This window comes from Myotis nattereri (assembly GCF_964212035.1).
Source record: "Myotis nattereri genome assembly, chromosome: 6".
Taxonomy (NCBI): Eukaryota; Metazoa; Chordata; class Mammalia; order Chiroptera; family Vespertilionidae; genus Myotis; species Myotis nattereri.
The window spans coordinates 39,499,593-39,514,907 of record NC_138081.1 but is presented as its reverse complement, the minus strand read 5'-3'; the positions used below and the strand labels follow the sequence as shown (position 1 = coordinate 39,514,907).

Sequence of the window (15,315 nt, the reverse complement as noted above, 5' to 3'; positions counted from 1 at the left end):
AAAACCTTTTCCTAAATCCAAACTCACATAAGCCAAGAGGCTGGGTCTAGGGAAGGCAATGGGACACTGAGGACTCAGTCTTCAGGATATAAAGCACTCAAAGGGCACAGCAAGGAGGAGGTGAACAACCCTAAGCGTTGTCAGCTAGAAGGGTAGGGGTGCTCCCAAAGCCATCTGGTTGGATGGGTTGTTTCACAGGACCCAGTCTTACTAGCAGATGAGCTAAATTCATCCTAAACTAATTGTACTGCTCTGCACACAACCTCCACACTTACTCTGTATTCAATGAGCTTCACAAATAAAGCAATGAATTCATTTAATTTGAATTTCTCATACTTTCCCTTTACTCTAGCCAGTTACTCCTCCAGTAGCCTATCTGTCATTTCCAAAGACACACTGAGTACATAACATTGTAAGGGGAAAAGCACATACCTGACACTTCATCCATCTGCTTCCCTCCTGTGAAAGCCAAATTACTATACAGGTATCATAGCAAACTCCAGATTCCCCTCGCCTGTCCCCCCCCAATCTCTCTCTCTCTCTCTCTCTCTCTCTCTCTCTCTCTCACACACACACACACACACACACACACACACACACACACACACTCAACAAGGCACTGCTCCTGACACCATGCACCTTCAATCCCTAGTCAACACTGAAGAATAGTCACTAATAGTCACTAACACCTGCCTGGCCTATCTCTATGCTCTGGGTCTCGCACACCTACCTACTCAGTCCTAGATGAAATCCTTGCCAACATCATGAAGCCATCTTTAAGAAACTGTTCTAGATTAAAGAACACAGTTTTTCTCTTTAATTTTCTCCACTGTAGATCAAGAAGATTCTTGGGAGAAAAATTTAGTGTTGCTCTAATTTATTCATGACCCCTCTCCCCCACCACCCCATAAATTAGGATGTGCTCAGATACAAGGAAGAGAATACATGGATAACAATGACCTAAACCATTGTTGACCTTTCTAAAAATTCCTTATAAAGTAAGCCTAGAGTTGCTTTGACCTCTCAGCAATGTCGAGAAGGACGCAGGTTCTTCTTATCCTACTACTTCACCATTCTTAGCATGTTGGCATTAATCTATAATAATAAAAGAGAAATATGCTAATTAGACCAGACATCTGAACAACCTCCTGGATATCATTGCTGTCGTCCTTCTAGACGAAGCTGCAGCGGCAGGGGCTGAGGCAGAGGCAGTTAGGGGTGATCAGGCAGGCAGGAAGAGTGGTTAGGGGCGATCAGGCAGGCAGGTGAGCAGTTAGGGGTGATCAGGCAGGCAGGTGAGCAGTTAGGGGCGATCAGGCAGGCAGGCAGGCTAGCGGTTAGGAGACAGCAGTCCTGGATTATGAAGGGGTGCAGGCTTGGCTGAGGGACACCACCACCACCTCTCTGTGCACAATTTCGTGCACTGGGCCTCTAGTTTTCAATATTGCCTCCAGTTGCAAAATGGCTACCACAGTCCCAGGCATCATGTCTTCATGTGGCAGTGACTCATACAGGAAAAAGGATGATTGAGGTTAAAAAAAATATATTAATCACTCTCTTTCAGGAACCTCAGTCTTTTAACCAAAGAAACAAATATTTATCAAAAACTGCCCTGGCTGTTTTGGGCTCAGTTAGTTGGGTGTTATCCCATGCACCCACAAGGTTGCTGGTTCGATTCCCAGTTGTGAGCTTGATCCTAGGTAAGGGGCGTGCACGAAGCAGTTGATCAATGTTTCTGTCTCTGCCTCTCTCTCTTTCTCCCTCTCCCTTCCTCTCTCTAAAATCAATAAATTAAAATTAAGAAAAAAAGCTCATAAGACTGCTTTTTATCTTTCAATGGTTGCTGCCCAACCTTAGAACAATATTGGCAAAAACAAGTCAAAGGTGTTCATGGGTTAACTCACTGGACATGAGCACACTTCTGCCAAAAGAAAATTAGTAGTTCTTTAGTAAGGAAGAAAAAAGCTAGATATAAAGTAGACAGCTTACTATGTCTGCCATGCACCACCACAAGGGTTCTGAGGAATGTCACTGGATATCTGGGCTTCTTTGATCCTTCCTCTCTTTCTCTCTCCCTCCCTTTCTCCTTCCTTCTTTCCTTCTTTCTTCCCACTGCTAAGGAGCATTTAAGTAAAATAAAAATGTGGCATAATTCTCAGCAAGTTCTATTTATCCCTTCTATGTATAGTTTAGTCCCTTAATAAATAATATTTAAAAATATATTTCTCTTTAAGAAGCTGTAGAAAAAGAAATTAAATAGCTGAGTTCCTAAAATGCTTTAAAAAGTATATCATACTTCCTTATTTGTTTACTTCGACATTTCAGCTCTGCTTTATTTCAATCTGGGTATCTCAGTTGCTTCAATGGGTAGTTGATATTGTAAACTCAGTTCCTCAGCCCCTCTTTCTGTCAAGAAGTATTTCATTCAACATTTATCGAGGGCCTGCTGTCTAAACACTCCAGAAGAGTTGCATATGTAAAGCAACCCTGAAAGTTCCAGAAAGAAATATTTAATAATATAAATACATCTATAACATCATTTTGACTTTTAGGTATGAAGTTTTCTTAGCAAGGTATGTCAGCCTTTCAAATTATACATCTTGAAATAACATCTGTGTTCCTCCTTTATTTTCCTATCAATCTAATTACCCCCTTAAGGTTTTTTTCTTTCCCTTTAAGAGTGGCTGTATTTATCTGAATCAATCCATTTATTCCTTATTTTTCAAGTTTAAGCTAACAGATTGAGAGATAGATTATGTCCAAACATCTGCGATGAAACGCTTTACCTGCAACTCCTGCTGTGAGTAAAACTGATTTTAATTATATGGTATTTGAAAATTTCTCTCACAGGCGCTGTGAAAGTTTTCAGTGTAAGAACAAGTTATCGCCAAGGCTCTCACTGTTAGGGACACTCTTATTCCAAACAAAAAATACATCATGTCACTATATCAGGGTTATAAATAGACCACAGTAAACAGCAGTTTTGATATGGATGTTTATGATAGTCACACTCTAAGATTACTGGAAATTTTTATATGTATGCATTGTGTCAATCATAACTTTACAGAGAAAATTAAAAGTGATTATGTTTGCCATTCACTGGGTACCATTACCTAGAAAGACTCTAGAGCAGCGGTTCTCAACCTGTGGGTCGTGACCCCTTGGGCGGTCAAACGACCCTTTCACAGGGGTCGCCTAAGACCATCCTGCATATCAGATATTTACATTACGATTCATAACAGTAGCAACATTACAGTTATGAAGTAGCAACGAAAATAATTTTATGGTTGGGGTCACAATATGAGGAACTATATTTAAAGGGCCAGAAGGTTGAGAATCACTGCTCTAGAGAGACTAAAATGTGGCTATCAATCATATAACACTCTTTAGTAACATCTTGATATTAGGATAGTGAGCTTTCCTGACCATCCCCCAAACGGAAGTTAGTGAGTACCTATCACCCGTAGCAATCATGTGTGCACTACACTTGCGTACTCCTAATGTGACAGTCACATTCTTTCCATGGGTCCTTTTCCCAGTGAATTTAGGCTCTCGATCTGGAGAGCCTAAATAAATAAACAGACTATGGCAGCAACTAATTAAACAAATAAATAGCCCATAGGGGGTGTTTGCTTAAAGAATAATTGTGAGGGGTTACTGTGTATATAGAGTACATACTTAGGAGGTGTCATTTAGAATCAGACCTCTAGGAAGGGAAGAGGCCAGCCACAAAGAGAGTCCAAGAAAAGAGCACAACAAAGACCAAGGCAAGAAGAGCCTCGAGGGCTGGAAGGACGCCCATGGTGGCTGTGACAGAGTTGACAAGGGGGTGTGTATGAGAGAAGGTGGGAGAGGTGAATAGAGGTGAAGTCACCCACAGCACCCCCAGCACCGACCACAAGTCTGTATATAACGTAAAGTGGACTGGATACAGAGAAGGGTTTTCCACAAAGGAGTAACATGATCTAATTTATTTTTTGTTTTGTTTTTAAATCACCAGAATTATGTTTCCCAACCCCAATATTAGGGTCAATCCCCTGATCAAAGGAGTTCCATGGCTCCTGATGAAGGGGGTGACCACATGTTCTAGTTTGTTCAAGTGAGTCCTGGTTTTTGCCTGTTGCCCTAGTATAATTATCAATAGTCCCTTCCTTTCTCTCTCATAAGCGTCCTACCCAGACCATAAATTGTATGGTGAACTTACTGATAGGATATACAGTAAAATAGTCTCTAGGCTGATATTCAAGGCTCTCCTGATCCTGGTCCCAACTCACCTCTCTTCCCTCTCATCCCCTTTGAATTTTAGAAACATAATTTCACCTTCCTTTGAGGTAATCCCTGTATATTCAGGGTCAGATTATACTCAGACAAATCTGAACACAACCTTTTATCCTACAAGCTCACTTCTCCCCCGTCACATCACTACCTTACGGTGTTCTGGTCACTGTGAAGTGTGGTTGGCAGTATCCTGAATGGGACACGGGTCTTCCACTGCTCTGCCTTTGTTCCTGCGACTGCCTCAGGACCATCTCATGACTAGTAGCCAGACCTGGGAGACCTTCTAGAAACCAGGAAGAATGAATAGCTTCCCCTCTGCACCTGGTTAGCACCTCTATTATCCCATTTATCACAACTATTTTCCCTGCTGGAACAATAGGAACCTAGTGGCAAGGACAGCACCTCCTCTTGTAGGTTTTGGGTCCTCATCACCCACTAAATGCCTGGTCCACAGCTGGTACTTGATATATGATTGCTAGATGAATTATCTGACATAAAAGCGACATAAAATACACAAATAATATTTAATACCAAAGCAACATAAAATACATATACCAATAAGGTTGAACAATGTGATTTTAAAATTAATTTATCTGTAAGCCTTAAAACATTGTTGCCTTCACATCTATTTTATTCTCTAAATTCATCCCACTGCTTAATGTAGCCCATTCATTAGGAAGTAACAATAAAGTTTTAATAAATGGCTAGAAGTAAAAAATCTTTATAGGCCTAGAAGAAGTCTAGTTTTAGGAACCTAAACAATTTCTAAATAATTGTGAAACTGAAATAAAACAGATGGAGGTATTAACAAAAGGTAATTTCACACTCACCACTCTGAAACGATCCGGAACGCATCCTGCTCAGAAGAAGTTTTTGACGCAACTGCAAAACTTCAGCTTCCAGGGTTTCAACTCTAGATCTCCACTCCGACTCCTGCCCCGACACGACCCTCGCAAGGTGCTCCGTGTGCTCCCTGCTGCTTCTGTCTGCTGGCTTTGAGCGGATAATCGCCAAGGCCAGAGCCAGCTTTGCAGTTCTCAGGTACCATACTTGATTATCCGTCCTGGCTTCTGTCCCTATGGGGCAATAAGAAAGAAAGTTACGGAAGTGCCTTTTAACTTCTGCACTGCATTTCATTTGCTCAAAATTGATTTTACGGAGTAACACTAATTAATAAGTTTATAATACCAGCTGACACCAAGTAACAGAAAAAAATTTCCCAGGAACTGAAAGCATTATAAAAAATATGCAGAAGAAAAATCTATGCACATGCATATTAAGTTTATTAATATTAAAAACAATAGGCTCAGACAATTTGACAAATTCTTGGGATGGAAAACACATACATTAATTCACTTAGTGATATCTAACAAATGGCATACATCAGAGTCTCTCTCTCTCTCTCTCTCTCTCACACACACACACACACACACACACATGTGGTCCCATCCCCCCAAGAATTCTAATTCAGTAAGTCAGGGGTAGAACTGATACTTTTTTATAACAGTTTTTATTTTTCAATTACAGTTGACATACAATATTATAGTAGTTTCAGGTGTACAACATAGCAATTAGACATTTATATAACTTACAAAATGATCACCCCAATGAGTCTAGTACTTGTCTGACACCATGCATAGCTATTATAATATTGACTAGAGGCCCAGTGCACAAAAATTTGTGCACTCGGGGGGGGGGGGGGAGTCCCTTAGCCTTGCCTGTGCCCTCTCACAGTCTGGGACCCCTCGGGGGATGACCACCTGCTGGCTTAGGCCTGCTCCCTGGGTGATTGGGCCTAAGATGGTAATCAGACATCCCTCTGGCAGCCCGGCAGTCCTCGGGGGATGTCCATTTGCCAGCGGGGAGCAGGCCTAAGCTGAAGTTGGACATCCTTAGCGCTGCTGAGGAGGCAGGAGAGGCCCCCCCCCACCACCACTGTACTGGCAGCCATCAGCCTGGCTTGTGGCTGAGCAGAACTCCCCGATGTGGGAGCTCACTGACCACCAGAGGGCAGCTCCTGCATTGAGTGTCTGCCCCCTGGTGTCAGTGTGTGTCATAGTGACCAGTCATTCCCAGTCTTTCTGCTGTTAGGGTCAGTTTGCATATTACCCTTTTACTATATAGGATAGAGGCCTGGTGCACGGGTGGGGGCCGGCTGGTTTGCCCTGAAGGGTACCCTGGATCAGGGTGGGGGACCATTAGGGTGCCTGGCCAGCCTGGGTGAGGGGCTGATGGCTGTTTGCAGCTGGTCACACCCCCTTCAGGGTGGAGGTCCCCACTGGGGTGCCTGGCCAGACTGGGTGAGGGGCTGATGGCTGTTTTTAGGCTGGCCCACCCCCTTTAGGGTGGGGGTCCCCACTGGGGTGCCTGGCCAGTCTGGGTAAGGGGCTGAGGGCCGTTTTCAGGCTGGCGGGCGACTGAAGCTCCCAGCTTCTCCTTTTTTTTTTTTTTTTTTATTCTGGGATTTATTTACCTTCTATAATTGAAACTCTGTTGCCATCACTGGCGCTCTAAGCTCTGAGGCCCCGGCAGGCTGAAAGCAGGTATCTGGGGTTTGTTTAGCTTCTATAATTAAACATTTTTGCTTTCAGAGCTCAGAGCCGGGCCGCAGCAGGTAGGGAACCTTGGCTTCCTCCATCACTGGAGCAAGCAAGCCTCCTGTTTGCTTCAGCTGCGTGGCTGCCAGCCTCCATCTTTGTTGGCAGTTAATTTGCATATCGCCCCGATTAGACAATGGGAAGCATAGCGGAGGTACGGTTAATTACCCTTTTTGTCTTTTATTAGATAGGATGATATTTTCTATGCTGTACTTTGCAACCCTGTGACTGTTTTTATAACTGGAAATCTGTACATCTTAATTCCTTCCCTTTTTCACCCATTCCCTTAGCCCCCCTCCCATCTGGAAGCCATCAAAATGTTCTCTGTATCTATGATTTTGTTTCTATCTTCTTTGTTCATTTATTTTGTTTTTTAGATTCCACATATCAGTGAAATCATATGGTATTTGTCTTTCTCTGTCTGGCTTATTTCACATAGCAAAATACCCTCTGGGTCCATTCATGCAGTCACATATGTCAAGATTTCATTCTTCTTTTTGTCTACTATTCCATTGTATATATGTACCATGTCTTCTTTATCCATTCGTTTATCGAAGGACACTTAGGTTGCTTCTATATCTTGGCTATTGTAAGTAATGCTGTAATGAACATAGGGGAGCATGTCTTTTTGAATTAGTATTTTGGAAATCTTCAGGTGAATACCCAGAACTGCTAAGACATATGGTAGTCCTAGTTTTATAGTAGTTTTGAGCAACTTCCATACTGTTTTCCATAATGGCTGCAGCAGTTTGCAATCCCACCAGCAGTGCACAAGTGTTCCCTTTTCTCCACATCCTCACCAACACTTATTTGTTTTTGTTTACTTATTAATAGCAATTCTGGCAGTTGTGAGGTGATCTCTCATTGTGGTTTAAATTTGCATTTCCCTGATGATTAGTAGTGTTGAGCATCTATTGGCCATCTGTATGTCCTCATTGGAGAAATGTCTATTCAGGTCTTCTGCTATTTTTTTAATTTATTGTTTATGTTTTTATGTTAAGTAGTATGAGTTCCTCATATATTTGGGATATTAACTCCTTAATGAATGCATCATTTCCAAATGTCTTCTTCCACTCAACAGGTAGTCTTTTCATCACTAATGGTTTCTTCATTGTGCAAAACTCTTTAGTTTGATATAGTCCCATTGGGTTTTTTTGTTTCCCTTGTCTGAGGAGACATATCCAAAAACTGTATTTACTACTATCGATGTTAAAATTTTTACTGCCTACGTTATTACTCCAGGAGTTTTATGGGTTCAGGTCTTACATTTACATCTTTAATCCATTTTTAGTTTATTCTTGTATAGGGTGTAAGAAAATGATCCAGTTTCTTTCTTTGGCATGTGTATGTTCAGTTTCTCAACACCATTTATTAAAAAGACTGTCTTTATCCCACTATATATTCTTGCCTCCTTTTCATAGATTAATTGACCATGTAGGTGTGGGTTTATTTCTGGGTTCTCTATTTTGTTCCGTTGAACTTTATGTTTTTATACTAGTACTATGCTGTTTTGATTATTATAGCCTTGTAGTGTAATTTGATATCAGGTAGAGTGATACCTCCAACTTTATTCTTCTTCTCAATACTGCTTTCAATATTTGGGGTCTTTGTGGTTCCTATCCTCCATGTGCCATTAGCAAGGTAAAGATAATTCTATTTCTCCTAAAATGTTGTGGGAGAAAAAAAGATGAGCTTCCTAAACATATTCTCTGTTTTATTTAGGAAAGATCAGTAGTAACTTTCAGAAAACCTTTTTTTTTTTTAATTATCTTGCACTTCTTTCCCTTTCTTTAAAATTAAATTTATTGGGGTCACACTGGTTAGTAAGATTATATAGGTTTCAAATATAGATTTCTATAATATTTGATCTATATATTGCATTGTGGGTCCATCACACAAAGTCAAATCTTCTGTCACAATATATTTAAAAACTTTTTAAATATTCAATTGATGCTCAAATAATTATAGTAAATAATTAAAATGAACATTTAATGTTCCCCTAAGATATATAGTGTCCTTGAATTCTTAATAGCTGAAAATATAAAATTTTAACAGTCTTTTTAAAATAGAGTCTTCTTTCAAAAATGCTTTATTTTTCTTTGCATTTGAGAACAGGGCTTTGAAAAATCTAGTCACATTCCTTAAGATCCCTGGATTCTCCTTCAAGCAATCTATAATAATAAAAGCATAATATGCTAATTAGACAGGACATCCTTTGGGATGAAGCCAGGGCTGCAGGTCCCCGGAGCCTGCCAACAGCCAGAGGGGAAGCCCGGATCCCGGGTGCCAGAGGGAAGCCGGTGCCAGTAGCCAGGGGAAGGAAGGCCTACTCTTGCACGAATTTCATGCATTGGGCTTCTAGTATGTACATAAACAGCTACTCTGCAAAGAATATTTTGACAATATTTACTGTCCAATTTCTCCTACCCTTACTTTTCTCTACTATAATTTGCCATCAACTAACCAACTCTCTAAACTGTCAAAACTATTTTGAATTATAATCCTGAATTCTAAAATTAGTTAATCTCCAAGATCACTGATGAAAATTCTGTATAAGAGCCCCAGATCACTCCTATACAGGATTGGTGGAAGTTTAAATAAGATAACCATTCAGGAGAATAATTCCTTAATATGTATCAAACACCTTCAAGTATTTATCCCCTTTGGTCCAGAATAGGTTCTAACATTTTAATTTAAGATTTTATCTTAAAGAAATGATCAGAGCTATGTACAAAACTTCATGCTCATAGATCATCTTATAGGATAATTTATAATTACCAAAAAATCCCACCAAAACCTAAAACAAAACCTGTCACCAGTTTGAATATCTAACAATAGGTACAGTCATTAAATTATGACCTATTATACAATTTAATTGAAATTGTTTTAAAAAACATTTCAAAGTATGTGAACATATTTCCCACATGATGTTAACTGCAGAGTAAAACATAAGCATAAATGCAGTAAAATTGGACATTTGAGGGAAAATATCTACAGAGCTTGAAGTATTGATAGATTTAGAAATAGTTGGGAGGGACAGATGGGGAGAAAGAAGAGAAAGAGGGAAGGGGGAAGGAGAAAGGTAAACTAGAGTTATTTACCAAAATACAAATGACACATTGACTATGAGTTGAGGAAGTCTAATTTTATGTTCTTGTTTATACTTTTCTATAGTTTCCAAGGGTTTCACAATGAACCTTATAAAACATATTACATAAGACATAAAAATGTCTTAATACTAATCCTACAGAAATATTCCCTAGTCTTTTTCAAAGTAAAAATTATAGGAAAAATGAAGACAGGTTTTTAATAAAGCCCCAGAACTTTATACCAATCATTTTATGGCTGTGATAAGAAGCTCCAGCCCATAGAGCTCATGTCCTGAACTCTGAGATGTCCTTAACTATAAAACACAACATCAGTCCAACAGCAGCTTGGGAGAGGGGAATGAAATAATAGTACATTAAACATACTCAAAAATTTTAACCTAGCAACAAAGTACTTTCAAAATTGAGCAAACACAGTCAGTAAAATGAGAATTTTGTCACACATTCTCTAATCTCCCTTCCTGATCAGCTTTCCCCAAAGTCTACTTAAAGTCTGTAAAGTTCAGACCTCTCCATGTCCACAAGAAGAGCTATGTACAAAACTTTATTCCCATAGATAATCTTTAGAATAATTACCAAAAAATCATTCAGATGTGTTTAGTGTTTCTTCAACTAATTCAAAGCACACAATATGTTTTGGAGGTGGGACACAAAGCTTTCCCATATGCCCAAGCAGCAAGCTACAAGCCACCACAGCCCTGAAGCAGGAGCACTGACTGGCTTGTAGTAAGAACTCTACTAAGTACCTGAATGAGTGAATAAATGAATGAGCATATCAATGTAGGTCAGGCAGTCACAGATAGCTGCTTGACAAGTTCTTAATCCTGGCTCTCATCAGTAAATCTTTGTAGATTACATACTAGGGAGAATGGCATTGGAGGGGGAATGGATTGGGAGGGGAATTTAATGAGTTAACCTAAAGGTCCCATGTCTCCTTCACTGTAGGGAGCGGCTATAGGGTTAAGCCTCAGACTGACCTGTTGGCAAAGCCAAAAACAAGTCCCAGCTTAGAGGGCACAGCCCTCTTAGCATAATTAAGCTTGACCTTAAAATGCTCCCTAGATCTTACCTGGGTAGCTAATGGGCTGTGGGAGGTGCAGCAAGTGCTGCCAAAACAAGTGAAACTCACAAGAACACTGTAACTATGGTGACCACTGCCTTGTTTACCTCTGGCTATAAAATAAAGGCTCAACTTGCCTCTGGATCTCTCTCTGTGGCCTCAGCCAGGCACAGGAGATCCACAGAGCCCCAGCTTATTCTCTTTGTCATTTCTTCATCCTTCGCTGCTCCCCCTCCCCAGGCTCACTGAACCCTTGGCTGTGCTGGCCCGGCACACTTCACTTTGTGATGTGTCCTTTCTTGACTACTTCCAGTGAATATACTCCCTCTAAACTTATGCCTTTCTACATTATAACTTTAAACTTTCATCCAAACAATTTCTGAGTAAAGAAAATATATGAAATCTGGTTCATACAGAGGTTTATTAGGTCTGAGTTGGTAAACTATAAGGGAGAAAGCCAGATTTTACTTCATTGTGAACCCTACAATAAATACAGTAATTGCCATCAAAGCAAGAAACTGAAGAACATTGACTGAACATTACCTAAATCACTGAGTTAAATATGATGAGGACAAGAGTCTGAGTATATGAGGAAGTCCTCATATACCATGGTTGCGGAATGTGCATGTATCAAATATTGGTCTGGGGCACAGCAAAGCTCTGACAATGCCAGAAAAGTAAGTTATTATAAGATTTTTTAGAGAATTAGTTTCAGTAAACATACAGAGTCTAACATATAATTTTTGGATTAGATCCAGCTGACAAACCCCTGATTATTGGTATAGTTTCAATAATACTGTATTGTGAAGTGCTCAGCAGATTAACATCATGTGAAATTTTAAACTGAAAAATCAGGAGTTAGTTAAGATTTCAAAACTCTCCACCTGAATTATTAAGGTGGCCTTCAAAAGCCTTTTCAGCAAAGGAAGTCTGAGCATGACAAGAGACTAGTAAGGATAAAAAGGATGCTTGTTTTATTATTTCTTTCTGTTTCATTTCCATCAAAACAGGCCAATTAACTATCATTTTCCTCTTTTTGAAAGTTAACTAATCACAGATTTTAATTGTCTATAGAGTCTCTTAACACTGCTTGCTTTTTAAAAAAATGTATTTTATTGATTTCAGAGAGGAAGGGAGAGGGAGAGAGAATAATTGATTGGCTGCTTCCTGCATGCCCCCTACTGGGGATCGAGCCTGCAACCCAAGCAGGTGCCCTGACTGGAATCTAACCCTGATCTCCCGGTTCATAAATCAATGCACAACCACTGAGCCACACCAGCAGGGCAACACTGCTTTATTTTTACACAAACTCCCACCCCTCACCTTTTGATTCCTAAATACTTCTTTTTTTGGCATATGAAGTATTTTCTCTGGATTCTGGCAAGTAACTAGTGCAGAATTTCACACAGGAAAACACATCAAACCCATTTTATAAATCAGCAAAAAGTACATTGATTCAGAAATACAGAGTCACATATATACAGCACAGCAGCAATCATTTTCCACTATGTAAGTCCCATAGGAAGAAAGGAGACCTGACACCTACTACTTACACATATTTTTTAAAAAATAATTTGAAAGAATTACAGGTGTTTCCTAGTTAAACTACTAGTGAAGGGACAGAACGGAACTGATAGCTGTGTCCCTAACGAAAGGACAGAACGGAACTGATAGTAAAAGAACAGAACGGAACTGATAGCTGTGTCCCTAACTCCTCTCCCAGGAAAGCCACAGACTGTATCAGTTACTCAGCCTGCCCTTATCTCAGCCAATGGGAAAGCAAGGGAAACTAGCCCCCGGCCCTCACTCAACCAACCGGAATCAACAAGTGCCTCCACCCCTCTCCCCAAGCCCTATAAATTCTTTGTTCTCTTGGGACTCGGGGCTCTCTTGCATCCAGTAATGGAGGCAGAGAGACCAAGCTAGCTTGAATAAAAAGACTCCATGCTTTTGCATCAGACTCGGCTCCCTGGTGGTCTGTCTTTGGGGATTTTGAAATCTGGGCATAACACTAGTATTTCATACAGTGATGTGGACATAATACTCATCACCAAAACAAGTATATTGTTCTTTAGGGCACAAAAAATTACCTGATAATCAACCCAACTTAAATCTATACCCTCTACAAATCAGAAATCTTTATGAGACTACACTTTGGAAATGGCAAAAAGTTAAAGAAAAAGATTATAGAATGAAGATTATAGAATAAAGCCAGAAACCTAAGAAACACCCAGAAGAGGCAATTGAGAGAGGGTCAGCTAGCCCCAGGACAGAGGAACAGCTGGCTTCTGGGAACCAGCAAGCCAGGGCTAAGCTTCAAGAAAAACAAGAGTGAATAGGGGAGTAGGCAAGGCACAATGCCCTCTGGAAAAGGTACATGACCCTATCATAAGACGTCTCATTTTGTCAGTGACACATTAGAAAATAAGATGTGTTTTGCAGAGACTATTATGTAACGTCGTCCTAGACTTCACTTTTGTGTACACTTCAGATATGAACTCAAGAAAGCACAAGCAGCCCCACAGAAACATTTTCTTTAAGGCTCATTTTTAATGCTTAAAAAGCACTCTAATTCTCATCTGTTTCACTTACTTAAATCTCACCAAGGGGAGCACCACAGCAACTGACAATGCTTCACGGCTTCTCACAGGGCTTCATTTTACAGGTAATCCAATATTTCTTCAACTTTCTACTTAGATTTGCATTTAAAAAATAGAGTTCTACTTTTTCTAGCCTATTAGAGATGCATCGTTTCACAAATATTGAGCACTTTGATTCTAGACATTCTCTAGCACATGATGTCCTTTGCATGTTTATCTCTTTAAACTCAACTCCTCAACTTGCTCCAAACACACACACACACACACACACACACACAGTATCGCCTTTGTTGTAAGTCAGTCATCACTCAGGACTGGTCCTCATGCTTTCCACTACAACTATCCGTTCCCACCTGTGCCTGCCCAGAATGTCAACTTAGTCCTATGACTGCATATCCTCCGAAGTCAGACAGTGACAGACTCACCTACTTTCACAGCACAGAAGTTCCATCCTATATCAATACAAAGCTGTTCTCTACCCAGAACGGGTCAATTCACAGGATCCACGCTACCTATCCCTGTCCCACTTGGTAGCACTACAAACCCTAACCAACTAAGAAATGCCAGAAGAAGCTGCAAGCCAGTCCTAAAAACCAGTATGGTACCCTCTTAGGCAACAACAAAAAAACAGCATAAGGCACATATCCCTGGGTACCAGGTGAGGGCATCTAAAGCAGGAATTAGTCCTTAGCTATCCTCCACTATTAGAACCAATACCTACCTCCACCCATGTAACAGGATCCATTTAAGGTAAAAAATGATGGCAATCCCTGTGGCCTAATAGCTATTGTCTACTTTTCCCAGGCACCTATACCAAACTTTCCAATTCCCCATTTGTTCCACCCATGAGAACTTGCTTTCCTCCTTAAAATTTAGATCTGACCAACCTGAGATTACAACAAACTCATCACTGCCAACACATGGCCTCCTGATGACACCATGGCCAGGCCTGAACCTTGGTGCCCATGGAAGTATAGGCAGAACTGCAGCTGCGTAGGCATCTTTTTTTTTTTTTAAGTGACACCATTTGTATTAAGAATTTCTAGAACCTTTTTTTTTAATCATGCTATCTTGTGACCATAAAAGAGGTCTTTTATTGAAAATATCATCAATCTACTTCATCTTATAAATAGAATACTTAAATAATAGGAATAAGCCCTAGTTACATCAGTGGTTCAGTTTTACTCCAGGGTAATCAATTAAAGTCATTTGTTTAAAACCATAGGAATTTCTTAAAGTAGCTCATACCATAAAAGAAATTCAGATCTTTAACTTACGGTTTCTGAGTCTAAATCTATTTGTCCTTTCAATAACTATAAGAAATTTATAAAATTTGGGTTTTACCCTCTTACAAATTTTACTGAACTATTAAGTGAAAAGTTACTAAGAAAATAAAGAAAAATTATTAATTTACACATATATTTAATAATTCATTGCAAAAGACAATTTTAATCTAGATGGTCTACCTAAGTTATTTGACTTGCATATGAAGGGCTAAATTGAAAATATGTAGGTTAAGGTAATTATCTATTTTTAGACAAACATGTGTTGAAAATGAAATGTAAACAGTAAACAGAAATCTGGGATGGCTTTATTAATAGCAAACAAAAGAAATCTCATGACAAGAAAATATTACCAAGAGATATAGAGAAACATTTTATAATGATAAAAAG

At 39.8% G+C, this 15,315-nt stretch overlaps 1 protein-coding gene across 1 annotated transcript in view; it reads right to left on the bottom strand.

Moving 5' to 3' along the window:
- MEI4 (meiotic double-stranded break formation protein 4) overlaps window positions 1-15,315 on the bottom strand; it is a gene marked incomplete at both ends in the record, with an annotated part of 150,514 nt that overhangs the window by 109,534 nt on the left and 25,665 nt on the right. Inside the window, one exon of the mRNA XM_081094743.1 lies at window positions 5,109-5,354. Within this exon, the coding sequence (XP_080950869.1) occupies window positions 5,109-5,354 (246 nt within the window). The remainder of the gene's footprint in view (window positions 1-5,108; window positions 5,355-15,315) is intronic.